This window comes from Nipponia nippon, unplaced genomic scaffold, assembly GCF_047370975.1.
Source record: "Nipponia nippon isolate SJK-2023a ecotype South Korea unplaced genomic scaffold, ASM4737097v1 scaffold_5, whole genome shotgun sequence".
Classification (NCBI taxonomy): Eukaryota; Metazoa; Chordata; class Aves; order Pelecaniformes; family Threskiornithidae; genus Nipponia; species Nipponia nippon.
In genome coordinates, this window is record NW_028262369.1 from 4,686,846 (window position 1) to 4,705,666 (window position 18,821).

General features: G+C 42.2%; 1 protein-coding gene across 2 annotated transcripts; it reads right to left on the minus strand.

The window, feature by feature from the left end:
- Positions 1-999: 999 nt before the first annotated feature.
- On the minus strand, positions 1,000-18,480 carry HAPSTR1 (HUWE1 associated protein modifying stress responses). Of its 2 annotated transcripts, XM_087731803.1 has the most exons (4): positions 18,022-18,476; positions 16,986-17,066; positions 12,511-12,786; positions 1,000-4,314 (listed from the first exon to the last, which is right to left on the minus strand). In XM_087731803.1, exons 1-4 carry the CDS (start codon positions 18,239-18,241, stop codon positions 4,070-4,072), a joined length of 822 nt encoding a protein of 273 aa, XP_087587929.1. In that variant the 5' UTR covers positions 18,242-18,476; the 3' UTR covers positions 1,000-4,069. The 2 variants fall into 2 exon arrangements, with proteins under 2 accessions (XP_087587929.1, XP_087587930.1); XM_087731804.1 differs by lacking the exon at positions 16,986-17,066 and having other exon boundaries at positions 18,022-18,480.
- Positions 18,481-18,821: the final 341 nt, after the last annotated feature.

Here is an 18,821-nt window from a genome sequence, read left to right on the forward strand (position 1 = left end):
AAACCGTCCCCAGGGGTTATACACACAGACCAGGAAAGCTTTAGAGGGAGGCACAGTTACTGACAAGTGCCAGTGCCTTCCCCATCGCCTTCAGCAGCCGGAGGACCTGGAACGAGCACCACCAGCCTTGCGGCTACCCCAGACAGCAGCAGCAGCCCCGCCTGGTGCGGTGAACTCCGTGGAACGAGTCAGGTGTGCATTCCTTACTTCTGCCAAAGTATTATGGCTCCAGGCTAACATTTAAAAGATGCTGTTTTATTAGAAAGTCATTTAAGAAAACTTTCCAAATCCCCACTGGAACATTTCATTGGCTAGAAGTGAAAAAATGTTAACAGTAATTAAAAAAAGACATTTTTAGCTTAAAAGCTCCTGTGAAATAAAGCTTTCCTTCATAATGAAATTCAAAGACCTGCTAATACAGCACATAAGTAGAAAATAGTTTGCAGGTTTAGGGACACACACATAAAGCAGGAAAAGCTGCTAATTAAAGCACCTCATTTCACTTAAGTCCAGAGAATCTTTTGCAAGAGACTGGAAAGCTCTCCTCTTGAAGTCAATACCACTTAACTTTCTAGAGAGCTTTGAAGTGGCACAGTTTAAGATGCTTTTCCTAAGTATTAGTGATGTTAAACTCTGCAGAACATGGTGTACAAAAGCAACAGTACGCCCCAATTCTTAATATCTTCATCAGTCCACAGAAGACAAAGGAAAGCCTCTTAAGTGTAGCTAGACTGAACAGCTACTAGCAAATTGCATTCCTGAAGAAAAACCCTACTCCTACAGAACCAAAAAAGCCTCTCAGCTCACATTAATCACATCTTGCTTTGGGTTTGCTGATGGACTGTATTATTCAGAAACTTAAAGAACTACAAAGCAGCCTGATTAGTTGTATTGATTTTTTTTATTAGGTTTATTATGACTTAAGAGTTTCTATTACTCCAGCTGGGTAAACCACATTTGAGAGTAAGTTTAACTGCAGGACTTCAGTTTCAGCCAAAATCATTTTTGCATTACTTTATTGTAATATAGATTTAAATTTAACATTTAAAACTTACTTCATTAATAAGCAAGCCAAGCTCAGTAGCTTCAGTGCAGGATGTACTTTATGTAACTTGCCGCACATTCATGTTAGATTTGATGTACATGGAGAAGAGACTGGTCAACTATACGATTCATAGGAGAAAGCAAAAGTAAGCACCATTTTTACCAAACTAAACAGTTCTCAATTCAGTGTTTCTTACAGGAACTCAACTCACTTCTGGCTCCAGGAGCTACAGTTTGGATAATAGCTGAAAGCTATTTCCAGAACATCAATTTTCTACACTGGCACAAGAAATAGTCTTCAAAGCAACAGGTACTAGACTTTTTTTTTATTTTTTTAAGAGACAACCTGTTATCCTTATGTTTCCCAGGTGAATACATGCATTTTTGATCATTCTGGCAGAGGTTAACAAAGAGCAAACAACAGTTGGGGCTAAACAAAAAACAACCAAAAAGTTGCCAAATATTTAAGGTACAAGCAAAAAAAAGCCATTAATGCAACCAGTTTAATAACTAAGCCTGCTTTCTTTCAAAGAAAAATGGCATAAATTAAATAAAAAGCAAGACAAATTTAGTTTTAGGTGGTACTAGACTGAATTAACACTTCAAAGCATTAAAAGGATTTATTTCACTGCAAGGAAGAGAAGTAATTTGAACAGGCTCTGTATATTTGGGTTAGACCAGAAGCACTGTTACAGTTCAATCCATATATGCAGAACTGATACCAATATGATGTTACCTTTACCACACGTAATAGTAAAGTGTGTTAGAAGTTGCAGAGCATAAGCATCTTAGTTGTACAAGCCCGTTAATGAATAAACAGAAGAGCTGAAGAATGGTTCTCACACATGTTCTTTCTGTTCAGGACTCCAGATTTTTTTCTTCTGGAACAGAAAAATCCCTCTGCCAACAGCCTAATAAATACTAACATACATTTAGATACCATCTTCAAATCTTTGTTGAAAATGCAGTCTCCAAATGAAAACTAGCTTTAGGCAGTATTAATATTTTACATAAAATAAGTCTTATGAATCGTAGTTAATAACTGAAATTAATGTATACCAAGTCTTCAGGTGATGTGCAAGTTCAGCTACGTAACACAGGTGGGGGCTTTGAACAATTTTTACCATCTTGCTTTAGACAGTTCTTACACTGTCCCTTAAACTACAGAACCTCTAGCTACGGTATTGTGCAACTGCTGACATCTTCAAGAGCTCTTCAATGTAAAGAAATTTGATGGAAGCACCACAAAGCAAGGAGATCATGCTCTTAGTGAGAGCCTTGAATGCTGAGAATTTAACACATCATTGCTGTCTTGCCTTGACTACAGAACACCAATGAGAGGACATCAGGGTAAAAAGGAGCAAAACTACAGTGAAGTCTGCTTCAAACAGGGAAGATAATATAAAAAAATCTGACTCTACAAGCACATAAGCAAAAGTCTTGAAGAGCTGTGTATTAACATGGAGCTCAAGGTGCCTTAACTTAGCTAGAACACCACAATTTTTTTAGTACTGTGAATCTAGCATAGCTGCATTTCATCCAAGAATCAGCCTATGCTTCCAGTTAAAGCATGCATACCACCTTGCTAAACACCCCTTCCCAACTTGCAGGTTTGGAGCTCTTCATCTTCTTATTCCTCCTGTATTATCCCTTTCCTAGGCAGAGAGTGAGGCCCTAAAAGCCAGAACTCTCCACCAGAGACTTGCTGCATCTACATGTAAAAATAGTTAGGACTCTCTTTGAGACTGACACATATCCTTCCCATTCAGAAACAGATCTGCAGCACATCAGTCTTGTTCTCTAGTTCAGTTTTAGATTATGCTTAAGTTATGGCAGCCAGAGTTCAATCCTATGAATGTAAGCTCAACACAAAAAGAAAGCCGTTTATGCTTTTTAATTCATCCAGAGCTTTATAATCAACTTCCAGTTTTAAATTATTTTCTTAGCACTTCACAGAACCTGCATGTCACTCCCTCCTGAAGGAGATGGCATCACACAGAATCTTCTTTAAGTTAGTCCAAGTTTCCACATGTGACCAGAAGTCTTACTTGTTAGAACACACCCCTTTGCCAACTATTCCCCCTCATTCCCTCTCCTCCCACCCCTCCCCAGCAATGGGCAATTACTTCACAAGAAATGTAAAATGGGATATGGGTGTACACAAAACCTACCCCTCACTAATACTGAACAGAAAAGCCTATTTTCCAATTACAGGACATCTTTCTCTAAATTTAGGTCAGCACTGGTGCAGTCTGCACTGTGTATGATTACCACGAGGATAATACCAATAAGTACATATATTTTCTCAAACTGATTTAAAAGCCTATGAAGTTAATTGGGGAAAAGTTTAATATTGCTACTTCAGAGCACTAAAACACACAAAGTGAATCCAATAAAGACCCTTGTATTGATTCAATATTAAGTATTAATCGCATGACCATCATAGCACCTCTTTACATTATCACACAATCACCAGAATTATCAACTGCTTTTAAAACTAAAAAGGGTACAGTCCAATATTTATAACTTGCACACTGTTACTATAGAGAAACTAGGTGCATGGTACAGTGCTGCAAAAATGGAAGCCTGCAGTTTTGACAAAGATGCCAAGTCATGTTGTAGACAATTTCAGTCAAACTGGCAATACTGTTTAAGCAAATACTCAACACAGCAGGAAATAAGGACAAAAAAAAGCATTCTATAACCAAATAAACATCTGAAATTTCCTTTCCCTTTAAGAATACAAGTAAGGTCACTTTTAGCCTTGGAACGGATACATGTTTGCCTATGATGATCTTGCTAACTACTACACAATATCTGATGTCCTCTGCTAAGAATATAGTTTAAGAAAGCCGCAGTTACAAGAGGCATCTAATGTAATATCTAAAATTTCCTTTATGGCAATTATTGAATTCATTTGTCTTAAACAGTGAATATGGAAAGATGGCCTCATGTTTCCTTTTCAATAGTACTCTGAGGATCAAGTGGCTTTCAAGCAGCATGGTGGGTTTGAAATTTTTGCAGTTTAGATCATTCTGTTGCGTTTATGAGTTGGTGAGTCTGTAATGACATCGCCACACTGGGCTGAGGTACGCTTTCTAGTTCCACCATTGTCCAAGTGGAGTGCCATTTCTTCTGATATGAAAGTGTTCAAATCAACATCATGGAGTCCATTTCTCCTTCGACTAGCATTGGAGCCACTGCTCACGTGAGTGGGCGAGCCTGGGGTACTTGAGCGAACACTTATACTAGCCATTGCACCACTAAGACCTAGGGGAAAAAAAGAAAAAGCATTTAGGTCAAACAGTAAAGAAAGTTGATTTCCCATGTGTGGCAGAAGGGATGACACTTATCTGACTTCTAGTGAGATGTTAAAGGCACTTCATCCTATTATTTGTACCACACTTACTTGAAGTCCAGACCACACCTTCCCAGCTTTTAGTCCATGTAAGAATCTAGTAATTACTAGAACTGCTTTTTACGACATTAAAAGTGAGCTCATACACCAGGTTGTAACAGCACACTATGGCAAATGCTAGCTCCACAAGCACAACATGCTCTTCAAATATGTGTACGTACTCAAGAGTAGACTATTTCAATGTGAAGGCTTCACACTAGACCAATAGTTACACAGAATGAAAATCCCCCTACCAAGGGCTTTCCAGGTTGACTTGACTTGGTCTTGTTTCAAACACCACCACCCTGCTCCCTTTTACTACCTCAGTCACCACAGTTCTAAAGAAAACTGCAGCATGACAGCAGATCTCAGACAGGTCTATGCCACAGCTAGCATTTCCATAAAAGCTTTATTTCATGGCTGCCGCTATTAGCCAACACAGTAGTATTATCAGAATTCAGAAGAGCACTTACAAATAAAAAATAAGCCAAGCAAGACCACATGACAATCCCCCAAAATCTGCTATTGACAGATGTGATCCAAACCACTGTCACAGGTACCCTGCAATCACTTTGGTTTGTGTTCAGGTTATTAATAAAAATGTTTAATTAAAACCAAAAGTGTTTTTTTCTTGTAGAAACAAGGCCATAAACAAGAGAACCATGAACTTCATACTACTTTAAACTTTTTGTCTTCACTAATGTTACTATCACAACTTTGCAAAAGCAGGACATTCCAAAACATAAGTTTAGTAAGGGCTAGTACATAAAAGTCTAACAATTCTGCTCAATTTGGAATTCGGGCTACATTTGTAGATAAACAAGAGCTCAGATGTAAGACAAACACCTTTGCTGTCATAACTGCTTCAAATCTGATTATTATTAGGAAAGTACAAAAACATCTGTTGGCCCTAGAGATAAACTACCAAAGCAAGAGTCATGCAGGAAGATGAACAGCAGAGCAATAAGAACAAGCAAATTTTAAGCTGTCCAGAAAGATTTGTGTCTCAGTAACCTTCAAAGTCTTGAGCTCTCAGAGGTTTTCTCCAGTCTCAAACACACTGTACCTCTGTCCAGCCATCACACATCTTGTGCATGTGCAAAGCCATTTAATACACATCTTCATATATAGTCAAGTAGGCAGCCAGAAGCCACACGCTGACAAGTAAAGCCTAACAAAACCCTATCTATTAGCTGCTGATAGGCCAAACAAGTAACTTCAGAGGCTCTGTGAAGACTGCTAGAGCTACTAGATCAGTTACCAGAAACTGGAAGATAAATTCTAAAGCCATCTGCAGCGACAGCAGGTTGATCTGAAAGTCAGGATAAAACAGGTCAACCAATTTCACTCTTGCACATTACTGTTGAATGAACATTTAAAGCTTAGATCTTGTAGCAGCCCAGGATAGACTTTTACACAGATTGGGCATTCTGCAACAACAAGGAGGAACAGCCACTAATCACTGATGCTTTCTTAGAGCTTTTGCTTACAGCTCTAAGTGGGGTTCCAAACCATGCTTCTGAGTTGTGCTGAAGTCTGATAGGGACCCTGCAGGTTTTAATAGTAAAATCATCCTTCATTCACAATGGCAGAAAGTATTTAAATAGCAGAAGCTGTTTTACTGAGAAAGTAATTCAGAAGCAAGGTTTGTTGCAGATTAAGGTCAAGCTTAAATTCAAAACCATTATGAAAAGAGGCTCCTATACATCTATGAATGAAAGTAAAGCAGCTAATTGGGTCATATAGATGTACGAGCAAAAAGCCAGTTCAGATACCATAACTTGGATAAAGCACCAACATGCAAAATTTGGGCAGGTAACAAATCACTTCACAATTCAAAAGACAACAGCAAGTTTAATTTCCACTGGCATGATATACATTAGAAAAAACATTAATTCATCCTTTACATTTAAATTGGAAAAAATTTGACAGTGCACAGAAGGCGACATTGTTTCAAATCCAAATTGATTGCGGAGATTCCCCCCCCCATCACTATTCCAAGCAACACTGCTCGGAACACACAAATTCAGTGCTGTTACTTCCACTGAGAGTCAACAATTTACACCACTTTCAGTCATTTACTCCTATATTATACAACCCATAACCCAAATGGCCAATATACTAATTCAGTTTTATCATGACATCTTTTCATTATGTCTAGTGCCCAAATAAGGAAAGAAAAATTATTTTAAATAAGCCCCAAAACTGACCTGTGATGTCAGAATACATGTTTTTGCATCACTCAAGAACTATGTTTTTAGGTAGGGCCTTTTCAAGTAACAAGCATTTTTTTAAAGTAGTAGATGTAAGTCAGAATTAAAAGATGCATCTGTAATATTCTGCAGCATATTCTGAAACAGACTGCCAAGGTTTGCAAGCAACACCTCAAGCAGGCATTGACTTTCCAATATTTAGGTAATACTGAATCACTGTACATTTAAATACACAAACAGCTCTCAGGAGATCATCAAGAAGTTAAAATCTTCAATCAAACCTGGTGTCAAAGGCAGGAGAGTACTTTCAAATCCATTTCTACAAAGGAGTAGAAGGATATTGCATCACAACACAGACTTCTAGTTGCAGTTTAATCCTGCATCTCATACAGGTATTTAATACTGAACTAGTGAGTAACAGTCATTACTGAGCATGCTAACAGACTGAGTGATAATTTGGTATCAGTTACTGGCAGTTAACCATATTACATAGCACTACACAATCTAAGAGAGCAGAACTGTCAAACAAAACATTTAGATCACAGTTTAGGACTGGGTAACGAAGCTAACATGGGAGACTCTAAAAAATTCAAGGCATGCACTGAAATATCAAGTTGCCATTTCATGGAAGCAACGTCTTTGAGGACAATCAGCAATGCAATAGAAAAGATTTTTATTGACAGAGAAAGCATCTTTCAGGATCCAAAACTAAACCGTGACCCACAGCTGATTTTTTCTTGGGAATTTGTTGTAATGCAAAGAGGAAAATCTCAGAAAACCCATTTATTAAGAATTATTGTGAGTTTAAGTTTTCAGTGGACTCCGAGACCTCTTCCCAAAAAGCATTTAACCATTTAAAGCAGAAAGCAAGCAGTTAATAGATACTAGGAAACAGTAAGATGACATGACTGTTAGCAACACTATTTCGCAACCTCAAATTCTGTATTGTGATCAACATGACCTAATCACAGGCACATCAGTATTATCTATACAACAGGATAGAGATTCAAATAGCTACTAAATGTCTTTACTCCTTTCACAGTCTTGCAACCACCCCTGAAGTCTCCCACTGCTTTCTATAGGAGACACTTTCTTTTTTCGGAGAGGCCTTTAAGAAAGGACACATGGCTCCTTCTCCCTTTTTAAACTTGGAAGGATTGAAGTGGAGGGCATATCTGAAATACTTTGCAGTACTTGTTACATTCTCACTCCTGCCATATCTTTCAGTCAAGTCATCAACAATACGGTATTTCATAGCCAGTAACTTCACAAAAGCTCTGCTTTTATCTGAAGCTATATTCTAAAGCACTTATTATAGTACCATTACAAAAAGCTGCAGTATAGAAGAAATTGTGACCAATACTAGCTAATCTATAACTAAGTACTCTCCAAAACTATGAAGTGATTAGAATGCTTGGCTAAAAGTACATGTTTTATGGAGTATGAAATACTTAAAACTGTCAACTTAAAATTACCAAGTTCACCAACACTGGCCTAACAAGCTGAAAATCCTGTTTTATCTGCACTATAACCATGTCCATAATGAGTATGAGTTATCCAGGTCACTACCAAAGCATAATATACTGGATAACTACTGTTCGGTATAGTAATAGTATTAACTGTTGTTTTCCAGAAGTTTTAATCAGGAAGTATCAAAAAGAACATTCATGCTTAGATAAGTGTGACTAAAGCAAGAATTAGTTAATAACCCCAGATAAATACAAAATGGCAGGCAGACAGATCCCTGTGACTCCTCTATGTCATACCCTTTCACAGTACTGCTCAAAGAGCAAGTCTTAGCAGTACATACCAATGCACAACTATGATGGCTATAGATAATACACAGACACAACCTTTAAGTTAACTCTTTCAAACTAACCTGAACTCTGCTCTCCCATCCCCTCTATCAACTGCTTCTCTGCTAACAACTTGCTGATGGTTTATTGCAGTTCAATATTTTGAGAAGAGATTAAGAAGGCCTAATGAAAATTCAGGCTCTTTAAAGGGGCCAAGCCACATGCTTCTACATGCTAGAGCAAGGGTTCCCCCTCCTCAAAGAGACTGAATCACATTAATGATATACATCAAACATTAAAGCTAAGGAACAAAAAGGACTAACACTCCCTCACTGTGCTGTTGCCTATTCACATCATTTTTAGTTAAGAATGCTCAAGTCTAATGCATTTCAGCATTGCCTTCCCATAGTTGCTTCTTCCCCCGCCTCAGATCGTAGCATTTTCTCCCATTATGCTGGGAGAATGGTTTGTAAAGCATGGAACACAGCCAATGTTAACAGACCAAAGGATCATTTCAAACATGGACTGTGCACTGCAAGACTGTACACTAGCTACAGCCAAGCAGAAAGTGACCTGGCACATGTCAGCTTTTTGGAAATCTTATGACTGTTAGCTCAGTTTGATGTAATTCTGTCATTTGAAACTCTTCTCTTACAGAATTGGATATGGCAATACGTATCCAGAAAGTAGGTGAAGATACATCCATACCTATGCTGACTGTAATGACATTTAGGGCCTGGTGGAAGTTAAAAACCCTACTCTATTTCAGGTGTTGAACAATAAAGGTATTTATCTTCTACTATCACATCTTAAAATGCTAAGCATCATCAGATGCACAGTTCTTGAAGTTTCAGAAAAATCCACTTTAACTTCAGAGTAAAATAGCATATATTACCTTGACCTAACTACTCAGCTTTTCTGGAAGGCCTTAGTTTCTTTTCAGGTTTTCACAGTTCAAATTTCCAGCCGTGTTTTATTTCAAAGGTTACCCATCAGCACACTAATAATGGAAAGCTGATATTAAGGGCAAAGATATTTTTTTTTATTTACCAGAGTTTAACTCTCAAGAGAGTACTTAGTTCCAAAAACTCATTCTCAAGTACCCTTAAGTTACACTAAAGATTTCACCAACAGCTGCACAGCACACATGCCACAGAGTTAAAAGGTAGATCACAAACAGTCTTGTGTCAGTATAGGTTTTCTTGTCATGATCATTTTGCTTTTAGCTACTGCAGCAAGTCTTAAAAGCAGAACAGTAGATAAGAACAAGTTTCCTTATAGCACAAAAACTACTGATAACTAATATCACAAGATTAAATTTTGGGTTCAAAATCCCTAGCTTTCGTCAAGAAAACTTAACTACCTTGCTGAACTACAATATAGGTCAGATACAACAAGGTTTCAGATAGAAGAGGTAAGCTTAAAAGTTCTATTTTAACAGATTTCTCTTCAGATGCAGCACACAGTTTTAAGATTGTACTGATAGCTAGAGATACTCTTCTTCTCTAATGTTTTAGTCTAGGGCATACACCTAGAATTGTGTTTGATGTTCTACAGAATATTTAATTATTAGCTACTTTGTTACCACAGCTTCTGTCAAAGTTTTCAGATGTGATTATGAAGCATTTAGAGGTTACATGATCAAAAGACAGGTATTGCCTCCATCAAAGAGCAAGATCAACAAGTTATAGCACCATGGTCATTAGACATATGTTAGTACCTATTTCTGAGAAGTCAATAAACCAGCTCAACTTCAACACAGCTTTATCTGGTGTCATGACACAGATTCATACCTACCCTTGCTTCACTAAAAGAGACCTTGCTTAGGGCAGCAAGTTCTAGCATTACCCATCAAACCCAGTTCAGCCCACCCATGTTACCAATAGAGAACTACTCCATTTGCACAGGAAGCCCAACAGCACAAAACAAGGCCTCACTCCTTTACATGCCAGTCAAAAATTCCCCTTAAACCTTTAGTCCTGAACACTTGCTGAGACTGCTACTCAATATCATCAGGTTTTCTCATGTTTCCTCACAACACCTAGAAGCAGCAAACCACTTTTAAACAGCCTGCCAAAAGTTAAGATAAACATAGCCCTACAGGGGGCATTAATTTACACACACCTGAACATCCTACACAGGTTTCAAAATCAAAACATAGTTCTGGGAAGCCCTATGATAAATAGGAAAATAGTTTGGGAGATAGTTTAATCACAAATTCCTTAATGTTAAAGAAAAGGAAGGGAGAAGCTAGAGGAACACAGACATTGTAGGCAATAACCTAAAAACAGTTATGAGGCCAAACACAAGCCTAGTCACTAAAGGATTAGCACAAAAGCATTCGTGTCAAAGACCAGATTGAAACTGATATCAGGAGAACCTAATCCAGAAGGTGACTGACATGTAATCTTGTCAACCAGCTGATGAAGGGGAAGAGTGCATTTCCAGCCCCTGCAGTGCCAGTACAGAGCAGAGAACTTCCTACAGTCCTCAGGACCCTATATTAGGTTAGGGAATATGAAAAAACTTTGTACTTCATGGTTCAGATTCCCACAAGATAGAGAAGTGACTTCCATAAACCACCTCTATACAAAGCAGTGCTAAGAAACAACACAAGGACATGAAAAAAGCCGTATCACCAGTAAAAATGCCTCTGAGTTTACTCTGCTTGAAAGCTCACTGTGCTGAAGTAAGTCTACCCAGCTTCCACACACCTGAGAGTAAGCCTTTATAGTTAAAGCCAACTGCACACCAGATTCAACTACACAGTTTCAGAAAACAAGATTTTTTAAGAGGGTGTTTATCACATCATATCAAGTGAGAGGCAGCTTCTGCAGTTGTTCTCCTCATGAAATTAGCTTTACCTACTGAATAAGCAATACTGGTACATAGAATTCTCTAGCCAGCTTCCAATATGAGAAGGAAAACTGCCAAAAATTACATGACTGGGTAGAAGCATGCTCGATTTAAATGGCAACAGAGCAGCAAACAATACCAGAATTAGGCTGTCACCTAGACAGTAACAGTGTCTGGCTTATGTATCTTGAAAAACCACCACAGCATAGCAGAAGCAAAGACAGCATTTTCAGGAATCCACTCATCTAATTAACTCATTAATTCCACCCCCCACTGAGAACACTGAGACAGTAAAAATTTAAGTTTCACAGGTTGTACTTTTAGATAGCTTGATTCTTTGCTTTTAGAATGGTATACTATTTGTACCTCAAGATATCTGCTACCCTTTAGAATTTTAGAAGGAATAAAACCCACAGGTGAACTGTTTCATTTCACCTCAGGAGCAATTTAAAACACTTTTAATCACTTGCTAGGTAACAGTCCAATGCAGAATAAGCTACTGAATATTCCTATCTGAAAAGGAGAAAAGATAGACCACCAACACTGCTGGTGATGAATGGCAAGGAAGGAAATTCAGTATGACACTGGAAGACATTTAAGACTGAAAGTGAACTAGAACTAAGTTCTGAACAGGACTCAATTATTGCAATGATGTGCAAGCAAACTACCCTTTCCAGGGTACTTTAAGGAGAATGCTAAACCCTATTATCCATACACAACAAGGGTACTAGAGGGAGAGAAGGTACCCCACAGACAGAAGCTTCATATCCCTCCCTAACCCTGCAAAAGTTTGCTAGTTATTTGCTACTAGCCAAATCTTAATAATTAACTAGTTGTAGCATAGTATTATCATTTTCCAAGAATTCTGTTTACTTTAGCATTGGTATGACAATGCCAAGTCTCTTCATGCTTCAAAAACACTACCAAAAGTTGATACTTAACTGTTGAGTTCACAGCTGTAGAATATTACAGATCCAAACTGCATTTATACAATACCTTTTCCTCATTCAAAATATTTGACTATGCAACTTTTTAGTAGCTATTTGCCTTATACATGCAAAAACTCCCTTAGAGAATTAAGGAGATACCTTCAGCTGGAACATCAGGTACATGACATAGTACACCAACAACAGCCAAGAAGCAGACATGCTTTAAGAACCCCCACCCAATTTTAACCAAGTAGTATTGAAAAAATTACTGTTACCATGCAGAGCTATGGCTTCACGGAAGGGTTGCAAATCAGTCTCTACAGATGAGCTAGTTTCTGTTGAAGTAGCTCGGTTAGGGGATACTACAGTCAGTCTTGGGGGAGCTCTAGAATTTCTTGGAGGAGGAACTTTTCCACATAGGAAGCTGATCAAGTCTTCTCTACGAATAGTTCTTCTGCGTTTTTTAACCCAAGCTAACACATCCTTATTCCGACGCTGATAGCCAATCTGAATTCCTACATCAAAGCTTCGCTGATGGGCATCCACACTTTCTGCAAGAAGACAGAAAAAAGTTTTCTTAGTAAGTGTTACAGATAGAGCAACATATAGCATGGCACATTACTGATACGGCTTCCTGTCAACCATAGGAAAGAAGGATATCTTTTACAGGTTACTGTAACGCAGTACCAAATTAGCTGTAACAAATTAGCTAGCCTTGAGGATGAGTCATATAAACCTAAAGAGAATATTAGCTGAAAGTTCCACCCCCTTTACAAGTCAAAAGTCAGCAGCAACTCAAGCACCACCTAAATAGCATTTACTGTACTTCAGGTCAACACTACAGCACTGCTTACGAAACCGTATTGTACTAACATTAAAAACACACTCTGAGCTTGTCAGTCTGAGGAAGGTACTTAAGTCAACAGACAACGCACTTTAAGAGACACACTCTTGAAGTGCATCAGTACAGTCAAGAAACCCCACAAAACCAAAAGCAAAAACTGCTTTTCTTGATTCTGATAGGCAAGGAATTTTCAGAAAACTCAAGTTTCTTTCGAATCCCTCTAGTTTCATCCAAATTTCAGTTGCAGAGGCAATTCACAGGAGGCCATAGTTTTGAAACTAGTTAGAACACAAGTGTCCCCAATCTCTTTCAATTAGGCAACACACCCTTTACAAAGGAAGTCTAAAAAATTTCCTTCCCCATTTAAGATCCCATTGCAGATTTGATACACAAAAGCTTTAAATACATTATTTACAATTCATTCTGCTACAAAACACAATTTCATTCTCCATTCATGTAACTGGTCACCTGTGCACATCAATTATAACTGTGCCTCTAAGAAGCACTCTTAAATGCCTTATATTACCTTACTTTCAGACTTCAGTAAGTACACTTCTGGCTATAGTTTAGGTATGAGTAAGTTTCAGACAACAGTAAGAGGTGGGACAAAACATGTTCTCTACACAATTACATTCATCTTGTTTGTCATGAATTTGTTAGAGCTTTGCCAACAGGTATTTGTTTTATGAAAATTACTGCTATGTTAGCTCTTGCTCCATTAAAAGACCTCAACATATCCACTCCAATTTCATTTACTGATTTCCATAGATTTCTTTTAAATCTGGCAGAGCAGATTAAAACAGCTTTTTATATTCTTGCTTTACTAATGAAGTCCAACATAAGAGCCATTTGCCCAGAACAATATTAAGAGATTTAAGAACAGCTGTCCAAGATATTGGTTTACAGGTAAACAGTGACACACACATCTAAACTAGTTTTCTCACACTCAAAAAAACCCCAAAAATAATCACTATTAAATGTTATTCTTAGACTTATATTCTAAGGCACCACTGCATGGTCCACAAAAAGACAGCACTAAAATCTACACTATCAAAAAGCAGCACTTCAAACATAATACAACCTACCAAAAGAGAAAAACATCTCAAATTGATCATAGGTAAATCTTGGGGCTTTTAGAATATAAGCTGTACAGGTATACGTAGAGTACGCTTCACATGTTAGTTACTTCTATGTACTCTAAGAGTATTTTGCCCATGCTGCTTTGTAACCAAAAGGCTAGAAGATTTACAAATGCTAATTCCTGTGAAAGCAATGGCAACATGACAGATCACTCCTCCAGCCATTTTCTACTCCACAGCAGCTAAGGCTCCAACGCCCTCACTAGTAAAAGCTACCCAAACACTTCGGAGCTAATTTGGAAACTGATAATATTCCTTTAATCTCTTCCTGAAGTACCCTGACAAAGTCCTTCTGAGAGGTGAGGAGCCCAGTTTTATATCAATAGCCTGCTTTCCTTCTAGACAAGAATGCTTTACAAAGAACCAACTACGAACTAGTTATGAGGTCAAACACTGACTGCTGATGCAGCCCAGACAATTTTCAAGTGTCATTACCCTGGGAAAGATCAGATTTTTTACAGTAAAAGCCACACCTACTTTGTTTATAAAGTTAAGCTGGCAAAATGTAAGCAGTCAAGTTACCTACATCCTGAAATTACTAAGTCAAAACTAACATTACCAAGCATTCAGCTTTTTTTAACAAAATAAGGTAAATTGTAGGTTCAGAAGTCTTATTCTAATATATGCCTAAGGCCTTCTGCAGTGGTCTTAAGTCCTAAATCCTACATTACATCCATGCCTTCACTTGTTTAGTGCAATCTGGAAAATGATCAGATGTCTTTAAATAAGGCCTCTATCACCAGCACCGATCGGAAATTCGTGATCGAAGACCTTCACAGTGTGGTGTGATATTAAACTTCTAATCTATTTTCAGAAAAAATGCTGACATTCAAGACATCATGGCATTCTCCTTACGCACTATTCCTCATGTAGCTCTTGTTAAAAGAATTTTGATGCCTCAAAATTCCAAACATTTATCAAATCAGAAACCAGCTGACAAGGCAAGAGGCAGTTTGTGGTGCTCAGTTTACCACACCAAGTACTTCTCCAGGGTTTTGACAGAGCCCTCCAAAACACAAACATTACTGAGTATGTGAGAAACAACAGGAGATTTTTAAAGAGCCAATGTTCATCACTAGGGAAGGCAAATTCACATTAAGAGACCCCAACTTGCCAGTGCCTAGATGGTTCTACCTGTGTTCTCAACAAATTTCTACCCATTTGGAAGTTAATTTAAAATTGCAAGATGGCAGTTCCGAATAACTGAGGTACTTCAGCACTTCTTCAAAATCTGTTTCAAGGAAAGATTTGTTTCAGGTGCTGCTTTTTGGAGTATTCCATTACACCTGACTAAAGACAGCTTCCTACTTAAATTCTAGTTTCCCTGATCACCACATACATACATTCTTCTGTTAATCACATTACTGCAGAAAAATAGGGCTGATTTTGCCTATAGCACAAGTAATCAAATGATCTAACACAAAATAAACAGCCTAAGTCTTTGTAAAGACACTGTAAGTGAGAGCAATGCCATTTGTAAAAAAAGACTGTAATTATTCCAGACAACTTATTAACACTACCTGCTGCTACTCTAGCACCACACTCAAGCAACTGGTGTCCCAGACCACATTCTAGTGACCTACTCCCTCAGGCTAACACTTACCCTGTTACATGATGTGCTGCCCCTTTATATGACCTACAACACATACACAACATCCAAATGCACTTTCTGCAAGAGTCAAGTCTTTGGCAGCGAGGGTTATGCATCTGCATTTCCTCCTTGCTCTGTCCACACCTGTCAGAAACCTGACCAGCCATCACGAACATGTTACCAAGTTCAATTGCTTAAAGCAAATCCAAAATGGGAAAACTAGAGGCAAATGAAAGAACACACAGGTAGAACTATATATAATGCTGTACAGACAAAAATAAAACACCCCACAACTCAAAAAAAAAATCAAACTGCAAGTCAGAAAAACAACAATTTGGAACTTTAAAGTTTTTTCCTTCCTAGGAATGGAAGACAGTAACAATGGGACTCATACTGTGCCAATTTAAGCCTCCACTGATACAGAAATCATTTTTGTACAATCTTTCAAACAAACTAGAAACCACTGAATGATTCTTCCGCAAACAAGAATTCTTGTGACAACCCAAAGAACAGCAGAGTTCAGAAACAGATCCTGACAGAAATACACAGTAAAACAGCACAAAAGCACAGCCACGGGCAGTGTGCACCCTTATCCAAGTTCTGGCTAACACTGCTTTCTTACAGCCACCCTGGACACAGTCATAATGACATTCAAATGCTTAAAATAAACCGGGAGGCTTACTTCAGAAGCCTCACTGTCGCAAGAAGATAAAACTTTGTCACATAACATCTGTGAAGAAGTCTTCAAGCACTAAACCCAACCTCTGCTTCACCACAAATGTACATGTATTATACCGATATCCCAACATTTAATACACCACAAAACACACAAAATGCAAGATATTTGAGTACTGGTTAATAAGCTATTGCACTCTTCCCTTGAATTCATGAGAGCAAGCCACATATTAAAAACATCCTTTTTCAAGGGTCTCGCAGTAAAACAGCTTTTACATTATTAGTCACCGACGTGAGGCAACAGAAAAGATTCAGCTAGCATCAGCTAAAGTGGCCCAGGGAAAACTTACAAGATTCAGGAAGCAGTCTCGGGTTAGATTTTATCAGGGTGAATAAGAGACATTAACAGGCCCTGCTTATGAGTAAGCCGGGGCAGGAGGCAGAGTGGGGCCCGGCTCGGCGGGGAGGGCTGCCGGGGCAGCGCGGGGGGCAGCCCCTTACCTTTGTAGAGGTTGGTGACCGCAGTGGCGGCATTCTGGAAGGGGACCCAGAGGGAGAGCCCCGGCTGCTGGCACACCCGGTCTGCAGGGAGGGAAGGACACACGCTGTTTATTTTGGAGTCACCAACTCCGAACGGCCATGTTAGGTTTCGCCATTTTGTTCCACCTTCCGAAGGCAACTCGGGATCAGGGCCGAGAAGGGCGGGCCGGCGGCGGACCGGGCCCGGGCAGCGGCGGCGGCGCCCCCAGCCCGCCGGGGAAGCGCCCTGCCCGGCCCCCGCCCGCAGCCCCCGCCGCACAATGGGGCCGGCCCCTCACTTCGCCATTTTGTCGGAGCCTCTTCCCTGGGCTGGGCGGCGGGAGCCGCCGCCGCCGGCAGGGCCGGGCTTCCCGGTCTGCCCCCACCCTGCCCGCCCCCGGAGCCCGCCGCTCCCCGGGCGTTCTCAGGGCTCGCCCCCGCCGACCCGGACCCTCCCGGCGCGGCCCCCCGCCGAGGCCGCTCTCCGCCGGAGCGCCCTGCTTCCCCGGGGCCGGCCCGGCCCCGCCGGCCGCCCTCCCGCGCCGACCGCTCCGCCAGCCGCCCGCCCGGGGGGCGAGGCGGGGGGGGGGGGGGGGGGGGCGGCCAGACCGGGCCGACGCAAGAGCCGGCCCAGCGGCTCCGCCGGCCCGGGCCGCTCCGCCGGCGGCCGCGAAGGGCGATGTCCGGGCAGCGGCCGCGGTCCCCCCTCACGCCATTTTGTTTTCCCGTCTGCCTCTATGGACGGGCGCGGAGCCCCCGGGCCGGAAGCCCGCTCCTCCCCCTGCCCAGGCCGCTCTCGCCGCCACATCCCCTTTGTGACGCCGCGGCCCCGTTCCCACCCCACCCCCGCCGGCTCCGCGGCCGCCACCACCCCTCACCCCCCCCGCCCCCGGCCACCGCCACCTCTCTGGCCCCGGCCCCCGACCCACCCCGCTCGGGCTCCGCCGCCCGCCGAGCCCCGTCCCGCCCCAGCTGCCTCAGCGGTGCCCCCCCCCCCCCCCCCCCCCGCGGCGCTCACCCTTGTAGAGCTGCGCCACGGCGGTGGCCGAGTTCTGGAAGAGGTGCCAGAGCTTCTGCTGCTTGTGCTCGGGCTGCGCCGCCGCCTCGTCCTGCAGCTCCGGGGCCAGCGCCTCCTCCTGCTCGGCCTCGGCCAGGCACTGCCGCTCCCACTTGCTGAACCAGTGCTCGGGCCCGTGCTCCTGGATCTCCGCCTCGCCCTCCTCCTTCTTGTCCTCCATCCTCCGGCCGGCTCCGCGTCCCTCCCCGCCGCTGCCGCCGCGCAGGCCCGGCCCCGCCGGACAGCCGCGCTCGCCTCCCCTCCGCAGCTGGGCCGGCCCTACCTCACCCCCATGCTCCCGGGCCCGGCCCGCCCGTCCGCCGGCTCCAAACACACTGAGCGCCGGCGCCGCCCCGAGCACAGTAAAAGCCCCTCGGAGACGCCTGGGAACGTGCTGCCGCCCAGCGCCCGCCCCTGACGCTCCACTGGCCGCCGTCGCCCCGGCACCGCCGGTTTGAACGGCGGTTCGGGCTCTGATTGGGCCGCCCGCACGCCCGTCAAGCGGGACGCACGGGGGGGCGGGCCCGAGCGCAAGATTGGTTACGCCGTCACACACCCGTGCGCAGACGTCGTCGGCCGCGGGCGCAGGCGCAGTGGCCTCCTCCGCCGCCCTCGGCGGGGCCGGCCCCGCCCCCTGGCGTGATGCGCCGGGCCCTCAGGCGGCCCCGCCCGCCGCCGCCCCTCGCCCCCGCCGGGCCCGGCCGGCAGCGCGGGGGCCCGGGCCCCGCCACGGCGGCGGCGGGGCTGCGCGGGGCGCGGTG